The sequence below is a fragment of the Erinaceus europaeus genome, chromosome 12, assembly GCF_950295315.1.
Source record: "Erinaceus europaeus chromosome 12, mEriEur2.1, whole genome shotgun sequence".
Classification (NCBI taxonomy): domain Eukaryota; kingdom Metazoa; phylum Chordata; class Mammalia; order Eulipotyphla; family Erinaceidae; genus Erinaceus; species Erinaceus europaeus.
In genome coordinates this window covers 40,723,591-40,745,411 of record NC_080173.1, presented here as the reverse complement: position 1 = coordinate 40,745,411, position 21,821 = coordinate 40,723,591, and the positions used below count along the sequence as shown (strand labels likewise).

General features: G+C 45.6%; 1 protein-coding gene across 1 annotated transcript; it reads left to right on the top strand.

Annotated features, from left to right (window-relative positions):
* Positions 1 to 1,430: 1,430 nt before the first annotated feature.
* On the top strand, positions 1,431 to 20,453 carry MED9 (mediator complex subunit 9). The gene is made up of 2 exons (XM_007526207.3): positions 1,431 to 1,747; positions 19,761 to 20,453. The coding sequence occupies exons 1-2, from the start codon at positions 1,437 to 1,439 to the stop codon at positions 19,975 to 19,977; spliced, it is 528 nt and encodes a 175-aa protein (XP_007526269.2). The 5' UTR covers positions 1,431 to 1,436; the 3' UTR covers positions 19,978 to 20,453.
* Positions 20,454 to 21,821: the final 1,368 nt, after the last annotated feature.

Sequence of the window (21,821 nt, the reverse complement as noted above, 5' to 3'; positions counted from 1 at the left end):
CGAGTCTCCAATTTCTTTTTTTCTCCTTCCTATGCCCCTCCCTCCCTTCAAATATTGTTCACTTCTGGCTTATGATCATACTTGGGATTGAACCTGGGACCTCAGCACCTCAAGCGTGAGAATCTTTTTTTTTCCTTTTCTTTTCTTTTCCCTTTTTTTTTTTTCTTTTTTTTCTTTTCTTTCTTTTTTTTTCTTTTCTCCTCCAGGGTTATTGCTGGGCTCGGTGCCTGCACCATGCTGGAGGCCATTTTTCCCCCCTTTTTGTTGCCCTAGTTGTTGCAGCCTCGTTGCGGTTATTATTGCCATTGTTGACGTTGCTTTGTTGTTGGATAGGACAGAGAGAAATAGAGAGAGGAGGGGAAGACAGAGAGAGGGGGAGAGAAAGATAGACACCTGCAGACCTGCTTCACCACCCGTGAAGCGACTCCCCTGCAGGTGGGGAGCCGGGGGCTCGAACCGGGATCCTTACACCGGTCCCTGCGCTTTGCGCCACGTGCGCTTAACCCACTGCACCACCGCCTGACCCCCGAGAATCTTTTTATATATATATATTTTAAGATTTTTATTAGTGATTTAATAATGATTAACAAGAGTGTAAGATAGCAGAGGTATAATTGCATACATTTTCCACCACCAGAGTTCCGTGTCCCATCCTCTCCATTGGAAGCTTCTCTATTCTTTCTCCCTCTGGAAATATGGACCAAAATTCTAAGGCAAGCATAAACCTATGGGACTACATCAAATTAAAAAGCTTCTTCACAGCAAAAGAAACCACTACCCAAACCAAGAGACCCCTCACAGAATTGGAGATCTTTACATGCCATACATCAGACAAGAGGCTACTAACCAGAATAAATAAGAAGCTTGCCAAACTCAACAACAAGAAAACAAATAACCCCATCCAAAAATGGGGGGAGGACTTGGACAGAATATTCACCACAGAAGAGATCCAAAAGGCTGAGAAACACATGAAAAAATGCTCCTTGTCTTTGATTGTCAGAGAAATGCAAATAAAGACAACAATGAGATATTACTTCACTCCTGTGAGAATGTCATACATCAGAAAAGGTAGCAGCAGCAAATGCTGGAGAGGCTGTGGGGTCAAAGGAACCCTCCTGCACTGCTGGTGGGAATGTCAATTGGTCCAACCTCTGTGGAGAACAGTCTGGAGAACTCTCAGAAGGCTAGAGATGGACCTACCCTATGATCCAGCAATTCCTCTCCTGGAGATATACCCTAAGGCTTGAGAATCTTTTTGCATAACCATCATGCTAATTTCCCCCGCCCAAGAATCCAATTTCTTGCCCACAGGTAAACTCAGAAACCTCAGACCCGCGCCCCTAGTTATAACTGCCCCGCCTTTGATCCTAAGCTCCGCCCTGCGTGCTGGTGCGCATGCTCAAAGTTTTCCCGGCCTCTCCCATGGGTGCGTAGTGATGACGTATGGGGCCGGCGCCACTTTCGGCTGTCTGAGCGCTCTGGTTGTTTTAACCTACAGCCGGTGGGATTTCCAGTTCTGCTTCCCGGGTGTCATGTCTTCCGCCGGCGTGAGCGCGGGCCGACAGGCTGAGGATGCGTTGCCGCAGTCAGCGGAGCCTCCGCTGCCCGACATGAAGCCGTTGCCACCAGCACAGCCGCCGCCTCCCGTGGCTGCTCCTCAGCCGGCGCCCAGACCTCAGTCTCCTGCGGGCGTGAAGGAGGAGGAGAACTACTCCTTTTTGCCTTTGGTTCACAACATTATCAAATGGTAAGGCCAACCTCCTGCCCGCGGTGGAGTGGTGGGCGCCCCGGGTCCAGACAGGGGCATTAAGACCCTGAGAGGGAGAAAGAGTCCCCAGAGTTCAGCACAGGCCTGAGCCCACAGCGGCCGGGCTCTGCTGCGACAAGAGACCAGTTAAACTACCGAGTTTCCCAGCCGTCTGGAGGAAGGCAAGCCTCTCTGTACCTGTTTTCTCTCCTGTAGTAGAAGGGTAATCCTCACTTTGCTTTTCCCCCACGCCTTGAACAGTTTGGGGACACCCCCATGTGTGGCGCCTTGTTAAATGCTCAGGGACACACAGTCAAGAGGGCCAACTTCTCGCTTCCACTTTACTGGAGAGTTATATCTGGGGGGATATGGACAGAAATAACCTGTCACTTGAAAAGACTGAAAGAGGTTTGGGAAAATAAGCACTTTGAGCCACCAAAGCCCGAGGCTCATTCTCCAGCAGTACCAGAAACCAGAGCTGAGCAGTAAAAATATGATTGTTGTTGTTATTATTATTAAGGAGATAGCACAGTGGCTGTTTAGAAAGACATTCAGGCTGAGGCACTAAAGGTCCCAGGTTCAATCCGCAGCACCACCATAAGCTAAACAGTGCTCTGGTGAAAAATAAAATAAGATCGAAGATGTGATTATGAGAAACATTAAAGGAAACAAAGGCACAGAAGCTGTGCCTTTTGTATTACTTTTGTTGTGACATAGTATAAGAGAAGGAGATTGTCATTTCTGGGTCAGTTTCTATATCAGTTTCAATTTTCACACTGACCTTGTAAAGGAAAAAAACACATTTACAGAGGTGAGGTGGTATGCCTGCTGGACACACATGTTACATGGGGAAAGATAACAGCACTGGAGCTTCCCCTGGTTTGATTTGAGGACCCAGGTTCAAATCCCAGGCCCCCACCTGCAGGGGCAAGCTTTACAAGAAGTGAAACAATACCGTAGGAGTCTGCACCCACACAGCTTTTTTTTTTTTTCTTTTCCTTCTCCCTCTTTCTCTCTGTATCTACAAGAAAGAAGAAAAGATGGCCACCAAGAATGGTGGGCTCACCATGCAGGCACCCAGTGATGATCCTGGTGGGGAGGGGGCGGGGAATGACACAACTAAAGATTTCCTAAGCCACAATTTTGTCCAAATTATTTTGAATGTTATTTTTAACTAGATGATATCAAGTATAAACTCTTAGGCTGGCAAGTTTTATCCAATCACTGATCAAGCTGTGAAATAGCTCACTTGGATAGTGCACTGCTTTGCTATGTGTGAGAGACAGGCTTGAGCTCAGCTCCCACTGCATTGAAGGAAGATTTGGTGCTGTAGTCTCTTTCTCTGCCTTTGCTATCTCTATAAAAAAAATAATAATAGGGGGCTGGGTGGTGGCATACCTGGTTATGCGCTCATGTTAGAGTGAGCAATGACCCAGGTTCAAGCCCCCAGTTCCCACCTGCAGGGGGAAAGCTTCACAAGTGGTGAAGCAGGGCTGCATTCAGGTGTCTCTCTGTCTCTCTATCTTCCCCCATCCCTCTAGATTTCTGGCTGTTTCCAATAAATAAAGATAATACAAAAAATTAAGTAAATAAATTTCTACTTAAAATAATAATAATAAGAGTACAGGTCCTAGAAAAGGATGACAGAGGACCTAGTGGGGGTTGTATTGTTATGTGGAAAACTGAGAAATGTTATGCATGTACAACCTATTGTATTTACTGGTGACTGTAAAACATTATTCCCCCAAGGAAAAAAATAACCCAGGGTCAGGCGGTAGCACAGTGGGTTAAGTGCACATGGCATAAAGTGCAGGGACCGGCATAATGATGCCGGTTAGAGCCCCCCCACTCCCCACTTGCGGTGTGGGGGGGGTCGCTTCACAGGTGGTGAAGCAGGTCTACAGGTGTCTTTACTGTCATTGTAGGGTATATTGGGCCATCTCTATGGCTTCACCTCTCTAGGCTGACTTCAGATAGAAAAAGTGAGAAAGGCAGAGAGTGAAAGAGGAGGTCAGGTGGTGGTGCACCAGGTTAAATGCACATAGTAGGAATCACACAATGATTCCAGTTTGAGCCCTTGGCTCCCCACCTGCGGTGGGGGTGGGGGATGACACTTCACAAGTGGTGAAGCAGGTCTGTGGGTGTCTTATCTCTTCACCTCTCTATCTTCCCTTTCCCTCTCAATTTCTCTCTGCCCTATCCAATTAAAAAAGAAAAGAAAACATGGCTGCCAAGAGCAGTGTATTCATAGTGCCAGCGCTGAGCCCCAGCCATAATCCTGGAGGCAAAATAAAGAGAATGAAAGACATGGCAGCATTGATGCTTCCTTTAATGCAGTGGGTGCTGGGTTCAAACATCACATTTACACATGGCAAAATAGCATATTGTTACAGTGAGGAATTTTACTGGCCATCAAATAAGTTTTAGGATAAACAAAAACACAAAACAGTCTGGGTAGTGGCATACCTGGTAGATCAGGCATGTTATGTGGGAAGATCCAAGTTCAAGCCCCCACCCCCCATCGGCAAGGAGGAAGCTTCATGAGTAGTGGAGCAGTGCTACAGGTGTCTCTTCTTTTGTTCCCCACTCTCCCTTGCCATTTCCTTCTGTATCAGAAAAAAGGAGGGGAGGGGATAAAAGTCAGAGGAAGGGAATGCTACCAGGAACTGGAGTCATCTGTGGAAGCATCAAACCCCAACAATAGCCCTAGTAGCAAAAAAAAATAATAATAAAATAAAAAAGAGAACACTTTCTCAGAGCCAACTCCTGGGCCCCTGAATGTATATTCTTGTAGCTCTGGGAGAGCAATTGCTTCACCTGGCCTTGATGGTGCTGTGCGCAGTGGGTATACTAGAAAACGTCTTCCATTTACTCTTTTTAATTTTTATTTATTTATTTATTTCATAGAGACAGAAATTAAGAGGGAAGGGGAAAATAAGCAGAGAAAGAGAAACACCTGCAGTACTGCTTCACCATTCGCAAAGCTTCCCCCTTATAGTTGGGGACTGGGAACTTAAACTCAGATCCTTGCACATTGTAACGTACTCTACCAGATGCCACTACCTGGTCTTTAAAAAAAAAAGTAAACGGGAGTCGGGCTGTAGTGCAGCAGGTTAAGCGCAGGTGGCGCAAAGCACAAGGACCGGCATGGGGATCCCGGTTCGAACCCTGGCTCCCCACCTGCAGGGGAGTCGCTTCACAGGCGGTGAAGCAGGTCTGCAGGTGTCTATCTTTCTCTCCCCCTCTCTGTCTTCCCCTCCTCTCTCCGTTTCTCTCTGTCCTATCCAACAACGACAACAACAATAATAACTATAACAATAAAACAACAAGGGCAACAAAAGGGAATAAATAAAATATTTTAAAAAAATTTAAAAAAAAAAGTAAACTAGAAATTATGGGTTCAGGGACACCAGGCACACTATAGGAGCTGGAGGAGAGAAACTATACTGAAAACAGGAATTAAGAGTTCTTAGCAACATCGCCCCGCCAGATATTCGTCAGGATGCGGCATCATCTAAGTTCATTTCCCATGTCTACGCTCGACCGGACCTGCTAATATACGCGGATATCTTCGCCCACCCTGTTCAACGCTTGACGTCTCGTCACCCAATCTGGTCCCCTACGCCTGCACTGAACTTCTCTGTTCCAGTCTCTTGGAAACAGAGCTGGCAGTCAGCTGAGGTAAAGAACAAACACCTCATCACAGACCCCTGCAAGCGTCAACCCGGCTTTGACCTAGCACATTATGATTGGGCCCTCCTCAATCGCTATCGAACAGGCCATGGCCGGTGAGCCCCTATGTTCCATCGCTGGGGAGCCAGAGACGACCCGAACTGCCCCTACGGCTACAGACAGACTATGACCCACATAGTCAACGACTGCCAACTCTCCAGGTTCAAAGGAGGTCTCGAAACTTTACATCAGGCTCAACCTGATGCTGTTGACTGGCTACAGAAGAAGGGCAAACGCTAGAAGAAGAAGAGTAAATTCACAACCTGAGCATTGAGACCCCACCCTAGTGCATGCCACCCCCCCCCCCCCCCAATCTGGCTTCCAGAGTGACAGCTAAAGAGAGTGGAGGTAGCTTCTCTGGAAAGTCTGCGAGCCTAAGAAAAAAGACTTGGGGAGGGAGGGCTTTAGGATTAACCTGTCTAATCTGAAAAGAACAAAGCATTACCTATACTTAGAATTTCCATGAAACCTTTTAGTGTTTTACTCTCAAATAACAGTGGTGTAGTAAGCTTTTGTTGTTGTTAGTGCTGGGGATTAGCTGCTCTGGGCTGACTTCTTCAGATAAAGAGACAGAGAGGGAGAGAGAGGTGGCTTCAAAGCTTCCTCCAATGAAGTGGGGGCCAGGCTTAAGCCTATGTCATGCATCTGGCAAAAACTGCACTTACTATTTTTAGAATTCTCTCTGGTTGTGGCTAGGAGATGACTTATCCAGGAGAGCAAACTCCTTATCTCTAAATAGTCAAAGTGATTGGCATATACAGAAGACTAGTAAGAAAGGTCAAAATAGGAAGAGAAATCATTTGGAGGAAACAGCATACATAGAGAGGAGAGATACTGTACCTGAGCAAACACTAGGGTCCAACTTTAAAATGTCTTGTGTAGGTATGTATTTTGAGTTTAAAGGCTAATGAGAAGAGGAGACAGATGGTCGTGGTAGGAGTGGACACCTGTGAAGCCTAGAGTAGCAGAAGCTTGTTAAGGCTTGGTGCCATGATTTAAATAGTGAAGAGGAGGAAGAAGGAAGAACAATTTAAGGAAAGTATGGGTAAGGATATGACACCAAGAAATCGCACTGACTAATGACCCTGAAGGTGGCATGGTGGCTAGTGTTGGACTCTAAAGCTTGAGGCCCTCAGCTCAACCCATGGTATCATATTTGCCAGAGTTCTGCTCTGTGATGTTCTGCTTCTTTCTCTCATGCTAATAAATCAGGATGAATAGCAACTCCAGGTTCAGTCTGGTGAAAGTAGGAAGGGTGTAGTAGTGGAAAGCTAGAAAGGCAGGAAGAACAAGCATGCCGAAGAGGACACACACACACACCACCCACATACCCTTAGGGAGTGAGATTTTTGTCCTCTCAGGGCTGGGGAACTAGTGTTGCTTTCAAACTAGGGAGACTTAGTCAAGATCTATGCCAGACTGTGGTGCACTTGATTGAGTGCACATGTTCCAGTGCGCAAGGACTATAGTTCAAGCCCCCACGGGGGTGGGGTAGGGAAGTGCTTCACAAGCCTTGAAATAGGTCTGCAGGTGTTTCTCTCTCCCTCTCCCTGTCTCTCTGTCCCTCTTTCCCTCTCCCCTCTGAATTTCTCCTATCGAAAGAAGAAAAAAGGAAAAACTGTCTGTGGGGAGCTGTGGATTTATAGTGCCGGCTCTAAGCTCCAGTGATAACCCTGGTAACGGGGAAGAAAAAATGTGTTGTAGATAGAAGCATTCTTGCAGGCCTGGCAAAAAGGAATGACAACAAAGGCAGACACCCCTATCCCCAGGGCCTGTCTTTATTCCTTTCCTGTGGCTTCCCCAGGGGTCTTTTAATTATTTGTTTACTTCTTGCCCAGGGAATGGGTGAAAAAAAGTGAATTGAGTTACCAAGTTTAACTTTGCTACTCATAACATTTCCAGAGTGGTGTGTGTAGTAAGCTTTTGTTACTGTGTTGTTGCTAGGTTGCTAGGGATTAGCTGCTCTGGGATGCTAACTTTTTCAAATAAAGAGACAGACAGACAGATGGATACACACACACACATACACACACACACACACACACACACACACACACACACGATATTACAAATCCAAAGCTTCCTCCAATGAGGTGGGGACCAGGCTCAAACCTCTGTCATGCATCTGGCAAAAACAGTGCATTTTTTTTAAATTATTACTTTTAGTATTTTTTCTGGTTGAGGCTAGGAGATGACAACTCATCCAGTTCTTCTTCTAGCGTTTGCCCTTCTTCCGTAGCCAGTCAGTAGAGCAAACTATGGAGCACATACCCCAGGTAGGCACCCTGGTACCATGTGGGAGCCTTAAGGCACTGGGAGAAGCTACACAGATGGTGGAGTGGTCTTTCTACTGAGGTCTTTCTGAAATAAAAAGAATAAAAACTAGAATTGCACATGTGCCAGGCACCTACACCACCAATACATACATACATAATCCTTCTTGGAATTAGAACTGAGAGATAGCTTATGTAGTAGGTGTGCGTTTTGCCAGACTTAAGCGCCAGTATCACATGGAACATCATAGCACTAAAGAAAGCTTCATGCTGTGGTGTTTCTCCCTACCTGTCTCTTTCTCAGACTTCTTCTCTATTAAAAAAGAAGGAAAAAGTTAGCTAAGGAGAATGGAATCTTGCATTTATTGGGACACACACACACTTTTTCTGGAATTATATACACATGTCCATTAAAAATGTCTATAAACTGTGACCATACTGGGAGTCGGGTGGTAGTGCAGCGGGTTAAGTGCATGTGGCATGAAATACAAGGACTGGCTTAAGGATCCCGGTTCAAGCCCCTGGCTCCCCACCTGCAGGGGAGTCACTTCATAGGCGCTAAAGCGGGTCTGCAGTGTCTTTCTCTCTCTCTCTGTCTTCCTCTCCTTTCTCCATTTCTTTCTGTCCTATCCAACAACAATGACATCAATAACAACAATAGTAACTACAACAATGAAACAACAAGGGCAACAAAAGGGAATAAATTAATATTTTTAAATCTTAAAAAAAAAAACTGTGACCATACTATACTTTGCTTATTTCACTTTTTCTTTTTGGACATTTTTTTCCATACTTAACATGAAAGTCTCACTAAAGTGGTTTCATCATATTATATTACTTATTTTCTGTTTGTGACTTGCAGGGAATTTTAAATATTTTAAAAAATATTTTACTTATTTATCAATGACAGTGATAGGAAGAGAGAGAAAGAAAAAGAACCAGACATCAGTCTGGTTGGTATATGTGTGCCAGGGATCAAACTCAGGACCTCATGCTTGAGAGTCCAACATTTTATCCACTGTGCCACCTTCCAGTCTACTAAAGATCATTTTTATTTGACCAGCAGTGGTTCTGTAAACTTCCTTGTGTCTGAGCAAGTTAATGATGATGTCAGTTAGTGGTGGCTAAATTGACAGAGCAGTGAGTACATGTGTTTAAAAGTTGTGATATCTGGGGACAGCAAAATAGCTTTGTCTTGTTCACAATCCAGGTTTGAGCCTGGCCCTGCCACACTGAAGGAAGCTTTGGGGCTACGTTCTTTTTCACTCTCTCTTTCTGTCTCATTGTTTGTCTCTGTCTTTCTCTATCTGGAGAAGGGGGGAAAAAAGTCGTCCCAAAGCAGTAAAACCCAGAAATGATAAAAATAAAAGAGGTTTAATATCTGTTGCTGAATTTAGAGTGTTCAGCCTTTTTTGCTAGCTCTCCAAAATGCAATTAATCTAAAATGGCCTGTAAACCTATTAATCAGAAAGTATTAACATTTGTTTTCAGAGAGTGTTCATAAATATGCAATGAAAAAACTTTCTTCTCTCCTTAAAATTTTTGTTTGATCACTATTAGCTAATTCAAGAAGAATGCACTTTATCCTTCTACCAATAGTGCCTATTTCATTTTCTTACATGTCTTTTATCACCATAAAACTTAAAAATGTTTAGGCTGGAGGTGGGGGGTGTCGGGTGGTAGTGCAGTGGGTTAAACTCACATGGCACGAAACACAAGGACTGACATAAGGCCCCTGGTTCGAGCCCCTGGCTCCCCACCTGCAGGGGGGTCACTTTGCAAGGGGTGAAGCAGGTCTGCATCTTTCTGTCTCCCCTCCTCTCTCAATTTCTCTGTCCTATCCAACAATAACAATAACGGCAACAACAGAGGCAACAAAATGGGAACAGATGACCTCCTAGAGCACTGGTCACATGGTGCAGGCACCCAGCCCCAGCAATAACCCTGGAGGCAAAAAAAAAAAAAAGTCTAGGCTGATGATAGTTCATAGTGATGGATTAGCTGTTTTGCTTCTGTCTCCCCTCCCCCCCAAGACAGGTGTCATCTCACCCTTCATCAGCCAATATGCTGTTGTCCCATAAGGCTTATGTGTCCACCTTCCTCTGAGTGCTTCTCCCTTCCCCTTTCTGAGTACCTGAGTCTGCTGTGATAGACCAGTCTGCTTTGAGGACTCATCCTGTATTGCCCTTTGCTTTGTTCTTAGAGCCTATTTGTGAACGACTACCTTATTTCATCAGGAAAAGATGTTTTTGTGTGTGTGACCTATTTCCCGTTAAGTCATTCTTTATATGAGCTCTTAATAAGTAAGGAAGACATGCTTTTTGTCATGTATTTTGTAAATATTAACTGAGTTGTTGTTTTTCTTTTACTTTGTTCCTAGTATTTCCCCCCTTTAATTAAAAGTCTTTTTTTTTTTCTTTCTGGCTTCAAAGTTCTGGTTCTTGTTAAAAAGACTCAAATAACTCCTTGTTATTCCCACTTCTATAAATGTTAGATCATTAGTTTCTTTTTCCTAGAAGTTCTGGGATTTTATTTATTTATTTATTTATTTTAATTTTTGATCCTTCCATGCTTCAGGAACTTATTCTGATGAAAAGAATGAGGAGGGAGGGTCAGCTCCCCAACTGTGGTTATTGAATATTCATTTGTCTTCCCTGCTTGAGTCCCTTATCATAGGCTGAATTCCCTAATGTTTTTCTGATCTACTTCTGGACCTTCTGTTCTCCAGCACTGAACTATTTCAGTTCTTAAGTCTGCGTGGTACATTTAATTATCTCATGAGGCCAGTACTCACTCTCTTTACTTGTCAGCATTTATCTTCACTGCTTTTACTTCCCCAGCTTATTTGTAGTGGCCCGCTGAGTGTTTTCAGATCGTGGAACATTTCATTTTGCATCTGTTCCTTTCCTCTGAAGCCTCTGACACCACTCAGGTCACATCTCACCTCATGTTTGCATCCTTGTTAGTCTCTTTGCCTTTATCCTTCTCATTCTCATAACTCATCCTGTGCATATTGCTAGGCTAGTTTTTCTTTGCTCAAATTCTCAGGCCTTGTCTTCCCAAAATTTATTATATATATATTTTTTAAGTGAGAGAATGAGAGCAAATGGAGAGGTAGACCAGAGCACTGATCAGCTCTGTCTTGTGGTGGTGCTGGGGACTGATTGAACCTCAGATACGAAAGACTTGCAGAAACATTATGCCATCTCTTCAGCCCAATATTAAACATAACCCCTCACTTTTGAGATCTCTGGCATCATCAAATGCCTGTCTGAACTGCAGAACACACTCAGAGCAACTGCTTCTAACTCAAGTACCTTTTTGTTGGAATCTTCCAGACTCTGACACACCCCACCCCACCCCACTTAAGCCTACCTTGTCTTAGCCCAGAGGAGTGAAACATATCCTTAGGAATCTGCTCAGAGGCCACTTCCTCTCCCAGGAAAGCGCCCTTTCTCTATAGCTCTTCTAACTATGGTGTTTCCCTGCTTAGTGGCTTCCTAGAGTTGCATGTATGATTAACTACACCTTTACCTTGTTTTTTTTTAAATTAATTTATTCCCTTTTGTTGTCCTTGTTTTCTTATTGTTGTTGTAATTATTGTTGTTGTTATTGATGTTGTCATTGTTGGATAGGACAGAGAAAACAGGAGAGAGGAGGGAAAGACAGAGAGGAGGAGAGAAAGGCACCTGCAGACTTGCTTCACCTCTTGTGAAGCAACTCCCCTGAAGGTGGGGAGCTGGGGCTCGAACTGGGATCCTTACACTGGTACTTGTACTTGGCGTCACCTGCACTTAACCCACTGCGCTACCACCCAACTCCCCTTTACCTTGTTTTTCATTTTTTCTTATGAGAGCACAAGATAGAGAGAGACAGAATGTGTGAGTCCTCTGTGGAGTTCTGACTTTGTTGCTCTTGTGTGAGGGATTGAACCTTTAGTCTCATGCGTGCAAGGCATACAAGTTCTAGTGCTAAACTACATTCTCACCCTTATTTATTTTTAAGCACGTGCACTTTAATTTTTAATTTAATTTGGTTATATATAGACAGAAATTGAGAGGGAAGGGAGAAATGGAGAGGGAGAGAGACATTTGTAGTACTGCTCCACCACCTGTGAAGCTTCCCCCTTGCAGGTGGGGACCAGGGTCCTTGCATATGGTAATTTGCATGCTCTACCTGCTGCATTGCTGCCTACTCCCCTTGATTTTTTTTTTTTTTTTTTTTTTTGCCTCCAGGGTTATCGCAGGGGCACGGTGCTGTACTATGAATCCACTGCTCCTGGAGGCCATTTTTCCCATTTTGTTGCCCTTGTTGTTGCTCTTGTTGTAGTTGTTATTGTTGTCAGAGCTGTTGTTGTTGTTAGAGAGGACAGAGAAATCGAGAGAGGAGGGTAAGACGGGAGGAGAGAAAGACACCTGCAGACCTGCATCACCGCTTGCGAATCAACCCCTGGCAGATGGGGAGCTGGGGCCTCGAACCCGGATCCTTAAGCCAGCCTTTCTGCTTTGCACCATGTGCACTTAACCCACTGTGCTACCGCCCAGCCCTTTTCCCTTCTGGGAAAGAAACATCTCGTTTTGATGTTTATATAAAAGGCTATGAGCCCCAGCTCTTTGGGCCCTTAGTGAGTAGATGTATGTATACATAGTGTGTGTAGAAGTACATGTGTAATAAAGGAGAGATGAAATGAGGCCCGTGGGACCAAGAAAAGTTTTACTTTTTTGGGAGTCGGGCTGTAGTGAGGCAGGTTAAGTGCAGGTGGCGCAAGGACCGGAGGAAGGGTTCCTATTTGAGCCCCCTGCTCTCCATTTGCAGGGGAGTTGCTTCACAGGTGGTGAAGCAGGTCTGCAGGTGTCTTTTTCTTCCCCTCTGTCTTCTCCTCTTCTCTCCATTTCTCTCTGTCCTTTCCAACAACAACAATAATAACTACAACAATAAAACAAGGACAACAAAAGGGAATAAATATTTTTTTAAAAGATTTTTAAAAAGTTATAATTTTTCTCCCTTCAAATTAGCTGAGTCCAGCGCACATGAAATAGCTCACTTGGATAGTGTGTTGTTTTGCCATGTGTGCAACCCAGGTTCAAGCCCAGCCCCCACTGCATTGAAGACTGCTTAGGTGCTGTTATATCTTTAACACACACACACTCTCTCTCTCCTTTTTGTCTGCCACTTTTTCTCTGTCTCTTCACCTGGAAAAAGTTCTCCTAGAGTGGTGAAACCCTGGTAATGACCAATAAAATAAAATTTAAAAAGCAAACTTTCGGGGGCCGGGCGGTGGCGCAGTGGGTTAAGCGCACATGGCACAAAGCACAAGGACCAGCGTAAGGATCCAGGTTGGAGCCCCCCGGCTCCCCACTTGCAGGGGAGTCCCTTCACAGGCGGTGAAGCAGGTCTGCAGGTGTCTATCTTTCTCTCCCCCTCTCCGTCTTCCCTTCCTCTCTCCATTTCTCTCTGTCCTATCCAACAACAAACATCAACAATGGTAATAATAATAACCACAACGAGGCTACGCCAACAAAAGGGGGAAGAAATGGCCTCCAGGAGTGGATTCATGGTGCAGGCACCGAGCCCAGCAATAACCCTGGAGGAAAAAAAAAAAAAAAAAAGCAAACTTTCTGAATCCAATCTGAGTCTGGAACTAAATGTCTCAACCTTGAAATTTGGAATGCCATTGTTACTCTCTTGGCCACTGGTTTGTGGGTCACCCCGTGAGAATATTTTGTCAGCATGAGCACTTGAACATTTTCTGATGCGATGTTTTAGTTTATTGGGCAAAGGGCAGAGAGCCATCTATGAGACTGTAGGTGCGGCCGAAATGCTGAGCCCAGTGTGGTCCTTTCTCCTTTAAGTTGGGGCCACATGTCCAAAACAAGTCTGTCTATTGTCAAGGAAGGTCAGCAAGGCCTCTCGACTAGGAACAGGGTGTTGCTGACCTGCTTCTGCCCACACAAGTATATGCTCTAATCTGACTGGCCTTCCACACCAGCTGGGGCCTTCCACCAGCTGTGCAGGCAGCAGAGCAGCTGGGGAATTGCCACACTGACTCCAGGAAGCTTGTCTGCCCTCATTTTGTCAACACGATGGCCCTCTCTGCCATTCACTATCCTCCAGCCAAATCCTATTGAATAGGACAGGAGTGACTGTCAACTGGCAGCCTTGTTTCTGGGACTCCTTTTAACCTGTTTCTTCTGCCACTTCACTTCTGTATATTTAGTGTTGATTCTTGAGCTTCTGCTGTAGGCAGACAGATCAGCAGATTGTTGAAGATTTATTTATGGGGCTGGTGAAATAGCTTATTTAGATTTTGTGCCCCCACTGCATTGAAGAAAGCTGTGGTCTGTTCCTTCCCTTTCCCTTCCCCTTCCCCTTCCCCTTCCCCTTCCCCTTCCCCTTCCCCTTCCCCTTCCCTTCCCTTCCCTTCCCCTTCCCTTCCCTTCCCCTTCCCTTTCCCCTCCCCTCCCCTCCCCTCCCCTCCCCTTCCTGCCACCCCTGCTGCTGTGGGTGGAACATCCCCTCCCTCCCCTCCCCCTCCCCCATCCCCATCCCCCTCCCCTCCCCTCCCCTCCCCTCCCCTTCCCTTCCCTTCCCTTCCCGCCACCCCTGCTGCTGTGGGTGGAGCATCACACCCTTGGGGAAGAGTGGGGTCATTGTCCTGGGAAGGTTGGGGGCTGCTCCAGGCACCCCCTTCACACTGTGCCTTTGCCTAGTTGGTGTTATTTTGGGATGGGAGTGGGGTGGGGGTATCACCTCAGTGGTTGAGCTCAGGTCTGTATTTTGTTCCAATAAGTGGGACAGAGTTTTTGGAAGACCTGGGTCTGTAGCAGTGGGAGGAGGGGCAAAGGGTGAACTTGAACAAGGTAGGAGGTGGCCTTGACAGGGTGATTGGGTGAGTGAGTATTAGGGGCACAAGCTCAGCTTCCCAGCTCAGCATAACCTTGTAGCTGCTGTATCCCCACCCAGCTGGGACACAAAGAGGAGGCAATGCATCCACTTGACATTAGCCACTGTCCCCAGACTTCAGGGAGAGAGAGTACTTGGTGACTGGGGATGAGAGGGCTGAAGTTAGGGAGGAGGACTGAGCTGGGGAGAAGTCCTTAAACCTGAGGAGATGGGAGCAGATGAGAATATTCTCAGCTACTTTGGAGAGCTATATTTTCCCAAAACTCCTCTTAGCAACAAGACTTTTTGTTATGTCTCTCTAAAAATAATGTTTTTCACATATAACCCTGAGAGCTACTAACAGCAGGGGTGTGGATGAGGTCTGGTGCTTCTCTCCTAAAGGACCTTTAGGTGGTGCTGGTAGAGCTAGAGCAGAGAAGCTTAGATGATGTAGTAGTGGGTGCTGGCAAGGGTATTAGGGATGGGGGTCATGTTCATGGCCCTTGGAGCATGCATGACAGCACACTCTAACCTGAGGGCATTTCAGTAATCTGTCAGAATTGTAATTTACATGACCTCAACTCAGAAATCCCATATTTGGGAAGTTATCTTACCAAAATACTTGCATGAACACACAATGTTCATTACCATTCTTTTTTTTAAATTTTTTTTTATATTTATTTTCCCTTTTGTTGCCCTTGTTTTTCATTGTTGTAGTTGTTGTTATTATTGATATCGTTGTTTTTAGATAGTCGACTGGCTACGGAAGAAGGGCAAACGCTAGAAGAAGAAGATAGGACAGAGAGAAATGCAGAGAGGAGGGGAAGACAGAGGGGGAGAGAAAGATTGACACCTGCAGACCTGCTTCACCACCTGTGAAGCGACTCTCCTGCAGGTGGGGAGCCAGGGGCTCAAACTGGGATCCTTTTGCCTGTCCTTGCACTTTGCGCCACCTGTGCTTAACCCACTGCGCTACCGCCCAACTCTTGTTCATTGCCATTCTAATTGCACCTGTTGCCAGCTAGTTATTAAGCTGCATAGTTGTATCTATGTTAACATGAAAATAGTTCCTAGGTGCATGGTTAAGTGGAAACAGCAAGCATCAGAACCACCCTGTTTTTTGTCAGAACAAACATGTATATATATAGTGTGTGTGTCACATATGTGTGAAGCATTCTACACACAGGAGTCATATCTGGATCCTGGGATTAGTGAGACTTTGCTTTTCTAAGTTTGGGGTGTCATACCCCCCCCCAACAGCAACAAAAATAACCACTATATTAGACAAGTGTCAGCAAGAAACTAGTGAGGAAGAAGACAAGAGCTTGCACCAGTAGAGGTATGAGGCTGGGGGGGCGCAGGTGGGGAGGCTGAACTGTCAAGGAGGGAGACATGGGAAACTGAGTCAGATGCCACCAAGAGATGGGAAGTGATTGAGGTCCACAAGACTGGTCTCAGTGGACAGAAGTACATTTGCTCAGTTGTCTCAGCTGCATCTTCAATGCCAGAGCACCTCTCCTGAGAACTGAAGCTGTCCATCCTCGACACCTGAACTGAATGTCACTCTACTTACAGAGTGTCCCTGTGGACAGCTGGAGCCATGCTGAGTGTTGTGCCAGACGCTCACAAAACACAGTGTCAGGGAATGGCCTGTCACTCAAGCCCTAACAGTGGAATTTCTGTCCTTTAAAAGGGGACGAAAGTACCTTAACCTTGCCATTTTTGTCCTTCTGGACCTGACCCTCTCTTTTTTCCTTCTAAAGTCGGATGATGACTAATAGTGGACACAGAGGCAGGCCCATTTGGTGTTGTCTGCATTTGTTCACTCAATATTCAGGCCATCTTTAGGCTGGAGTATTCTATAGTCATCTGGCCTTCCAGGCTCCCACTGGGATCCAGCCAGATCCTGAATAGAGTGCTTTCCTCACCCCGGGTGTCCTTGCTATTCAACTCCCCCAACTAGGGCAGCTGGGAATCAGTGGGCCTCCTGCAGGCTGCTGGCCCTCTTTTAGCTCTACTCCCCTCCAGGTTGCCTTTCATTTGACTCCCCCTTGATTAATTGTCTGAAGGCTGTCTCCTTGGGCACAGATTCAGCAGGTGAGGAACAGGCAGCCCTGGAGTTTCAGGCTCCTCAGAGTGAGCTTATCAAAATCAGATCTTCATAGGGGCTGGGCTGTGTTCGTTTCCAGGGCTGAATCACCACAGCTTCCTTCCAATGTCTTATTTTACATAACTTATGTGCTTACTGTGCCCTTTCATACTCAGATGCTGTGAATCAGTTTTCTTAAGACTGTATTTTAGTTCCAGAACTCCTATTTTAGAACTGAAATTCCTCACAGTGTGTTAACACAGTATGCCGTCAAGTATACAGATTTCAAAAGTCCAGATGGTTTCTGTCCAGGCCTGTGGAGCTGAACTGAGGCCTACAAATGATCTGTAGTTCTCACAAAATGCCTGCCACTCCTCTTTGGAAAGTGACTGTATGTCTAAATGGAGGGCATTCTAGAGCTAACTCACCTCGTGGGATGTGCACAGTACCGTGCAGGAGGGTCTGAGTTCCATCCCAACCTGGCACCCTAAAGGAGCACCACAGCAGTCTACCTCTGTCTGAAATTTTCTGCCCAGAGCAGTGGAATCATGCATATTAGAGCTTTCCCCCAAATAAACTGAAAGCCTCAAATGATGACAACCAGAAGCATTTGACTGGCAGTCCCTTTCTAGAATAGATGATTGAGCCTCCATGATTTGCATCTAAGTTAGAACTATTGACAAATCATGAGCAGGCCCTGGAACTGTCTCCTTTGCGAGTAACCAGCAAATTGCCTGGGAGGAAGGGATATTCTCTCTGCATAAGCAGGGGAATGATGGAAAATAAACATAAATTAGTACCATCTGGGTTAAGATTTCCCACCAAAGATGAACATGGATTTTTTAAAAATATTTATTTATTCCCTTTTGTTTCCCTTGTTGTTTTATATTATTGTTGTCATTGTTGTTGGATAGGATGGAGAGAGGAGGGGAAGGCAGAGGGGGAGGGAAAGATAGACACCTGCAGACCTGCTTCACTGCTTGTGAAGTGACTCCCCTGCAGGTGGGTATCTGGGGATTTGAACTGGGATCCTTATGTGGGTCCTTGCGCTTTGTGCCACCTGTGCTTAACCCACTGCGTGCTACAGCCCGACTCCCTTTTTTTTTTTTAATGACCATTGAGAGTTCCTCAATGGCTGACTTTAGAAATAATTTCTGAAGTTTACTTTTGGTTGTTAGTTTCAGCTGCCTGTTTACAAAAGCTCACGCACTTAGTAACTCAAAAAATGTATAGGAATCCCTATAAATAACCTTGATCCATATTCCCTGCAGGGGAGAAGTGATAGGATGAAGATAAGAGGACTCTGTACTTCAGCTCCATCAGCACCCAAAGAGAGAAGGAAAAGGAAAGGGACATAGGAGGTAGTTATGATGTTATGAGTGGTTTAGAGGGAAAGAGAGGAGAGAATCAGAAAAAAAAAAAAAGGAAGGGGAGGCAACTATGTATAAATGTGGACAGATAGTTGTAGAGAAGATGGTTGACCTATGTATAAAACTTTAGGGGAACAGTGGTGGATTGCAGTGGGGAGAGTAAAGATTCACAACTCTGGTGGCAGGAATGGTGTGGATTCAGACGCCCTTCAACATATAAATCTGTAATATAAAAATACAAAAATAAAAATAAATGTATAGGAAAATAAAGAAAATATAAAGAAAAATGTCTAGGAGAGGGGCCAGGCGATGACAAACTGATTAAGTACACATTTTACAGTGTGCAAGGACTTGAGTTCAAGCCCCTGGTCCCCACCAGCAGGGGGAAAGCTTCACAAGTGGTGAAGCAGGGCTGCAGGTATCTGTCTTTCTCCCTCTTTATTTTATTGACTCCAGGGTTATCACTGGGGCTTGGTGCCAGCACTATGAATCTACTGCTCCTGTGTCTTTTTTTTTTTGCATATGACAGAGAAATTGAGAGGGGAGGAGAATATAGGGAGAGAGAAAGAGAGACACCTGCAACACTCAAGAAGCTTTCTTCCCTGCAGATGGGGACCCGGGGCTTGAACCCAGGTCTTTTGCACATTGTAAAATGCTCAATCAGTAAGCCACTACCTAGACCCTATCTTTCTCCTCTATCTCATCCTTCCCTCTCTGTTCTAGAAAATTTTTGAAATGATCAAAAAATAAAAATATAGGAGCAACTGGCAGGCTATTTTGCCTGTTTACCAAAGCACAGTTTAGCTCTGGCTTATGGTGGTGCTGGGAACTAAATGTGGAACCTTTGGTGCCTCTAGTATGAAAGTCATTTTGCAGTATCTTTGTGATTCTGCATTCCCAGTTTCTTTACTCTTTTCTTGTCATTTAGTAGTGACCCAGAAGCTTGCATTCTCTGGGCAGGTACTAAGAGCTGTGGGGAGAAATGCATGGTCCTGCCTTTGCACTGAGCTTCACCTGAAGTTAGGAAGTTTACATTACTCTGGTAAGAGAAAGTGCTGACATGCTTAAAAAAAAATTCTCAAAGCCTTGCAACTTATGTAAAATTTATGAATAGCTCTGCGGAAACAAGTCCTTCTGTTAACAATTCCAGACATTAATTTGTCAACTAAAATTGGCTCTTGCTAGTTTCTTAGACCTCCTGGCTAACCTGGAAGTTACTTAAATCAGAATTCTTTAAGCAGGTTGGCATTTGTCACCTGCTATTGGGTCCTGGTTTGTCTATTCATTTGACAGACGTGTGAAAGCATTTGCTTTTTCAGTTAGTGTCACTTGCAAGTGTCTCAGGGGCTGAGAGTATAGCTGTAAGCAGAGTAGGCATAGTCCCTGTCCTCTGAGGTGACAGAGTTTGCGCAGCTCATTTTGTGAACCAGCTCTGAGAGGGGCTGCCCAGCCATTGCTAATTGTGGCAGTAGAGCTTTTCTTTAGTCTGCTCAAGGTCTACAGCAGAAAGAACCAGTCTCTGTCCTTTGAGTATACACGTCCTGCCAAGGGGACACACCAAAAACAAGATGTTCTCAGCAGTGCTGTAGAGAGACAGTGCCTCCTGTTGCCTGGGCCTAATCATAAGTGTTGATGACCCTTCTCTTCCCGCCCCCCCCCCCCCCCAGCATGGACAAGGACAGCCCAGACATCCACCAGGACCTGAATGCCCTGAAGACCAAGTTCCAGGAGATGCGCAAGGTCATCGGCACCATGCCAGGCATCCACCTGAGCCCTGAGCAGCAGCAGCAGCAGCTGCACAGTCTCCGGGAGCAGGTCCGGACCAAGAACGAGCTTCTGCAGAAATACAAGAGCCTCTGCATGTTTGAGATCCCCAAGGAGTGAGGCCTGCTTCCTGGGGTGCCCTGGAGGACAGCCAGGAATCTACCTGCCCTACCACCACCACACTTTTGGGCTGCAGCTCTAGTGGAGCTGAGTGATGGAGACTGTTGTATAGCCTCCTCAGCTGAACTTGGCATTGGTGGTGAAAGGAGCCAGCACTGCAACTTGGCATATATATATATCCATATGCCTGGATGTATAATTACTTGAGTGCCTGTTGGGAGATTGTTCCAGGAGGTTGCAGAGGGGGTGGAGCTCTGCCCCTGCCTCTGGGGAGGGGGCAATCTGTTGACTGAACAGTGGGGAGGGAGGTGGCTCAACTCTTTTGTGCCCCCCTCCATTCAATTTGTGTGTACCAGGTACACATTGTTCTTGTGCCCATTGGTGGGGTGAAACATTTGCATAGAATTTGATGGATGAATTAAGCTTCCATGTACAGCTGGGATCAAAATGGTAAAAGATGGCCTTGAGAGAATGAACACTTAATGTGGTATGTCTGTGGGGTACCAACCCAAGCCCTTCTGGGCAGACCCTGCCTCCTGTCAGCCACACTCAACTTGTTTAGCTGTCTGTTGTCCAGAAATAGTCCAATCATTCAGGAACCACAGTGCCTTCCCTGAGGGCTGGTGGTACCTTCTTAGAAAACTCATTCAGGCTGCTTTCGAAGTCCTGGTGGAGGAATTGGCCCCCTTCTTGCTCCCTGCACTGCAGAGCCCCCTACACATCTCCCACACTGTAACAGGCTGATGGCCATTCAGGATGACAATATACTTCAGGTGAGCCAAACCCAAAAGTTAGGCAGCCACACTGTCTTCATAAATTTTGTAAACACGGGAGTCAGGCTGTAACGCAGCGGGTTAAGCGCAGGTGGTGCAAAGCACAAGGATTGGCATAAGGATCCCGGTTCGAACCCCAGCTCCCCACCTGCAGGGGAGTCGCTTCACAGGTGGTAAAGCAGGTCTACAGGTGTCTATCTTTCTCTCCTCACTGTCTTCCCCTCCTCTCTCCATTTCTCTCTGTCCTATCCAACAACAACAACAACAATAATAACTACAACAATAAAACAACAAGGGCAACAAAAGGAAATAAATAAAATAAATATTAAAAATAAATAAATAAAAGAAAGAAAAAAAAATTTTGTAAACACAGAGACACTTGCCTCTGTGCGCTCTCACCCAACTGTCAGACTGGCATCTCTAACATGAGAGGCAAGAAGTAACTGAACAGGCTTTAGAGCTTAAGCCAGCTGCCAATGCTGTGCTGCCTATCTCAGGGGCTTAACAGGTGCCCGTCAACTGGCCTAGTCGGCAGCACTCCTGGTGTGAGATGCTTAGAGCAGGAGGTTCCATCCACAGTGGCCTGCAGCTCTGTGCAGGTGGTATGCTGGCAACTCAGCTATGTGAACAGGGTGTCAGCCTTCGGCTGTGGACAGGAGACCAGGCTCTGGGTTCACTAAAGTTATTTGAACAGTTCTGCCTATGACTGGGTTTAACTGATCAGTTACTATTTTTGTTTTAAAAATTTAGTGTAGTGTGGGGCCCAGTTTTCAGGTTCTGACCAAATTCCAAAAAGCATGAAGCACATAGAAAACACAAGACTGCCGGGGCCTCTCCTGTTTCCCAGCATTCTAACTCAACTTTTAAAAGACTGTAATTAAAAGAATTGTGCTCTGCTCTGAAGATGTGTTTTTTGGCTTTAATACTGAGAGATCCTTGGGGTAGTTGAGAGAAAGATATTCACCCTGCTTAGGAGAGAACAAACACTGAGACTGACTCCTGTACCCACTGGCTGTTGGACTAGTGGTTGGCCCCAGTGACCATCACAGGGCTGGGTGCCATTTTGATATC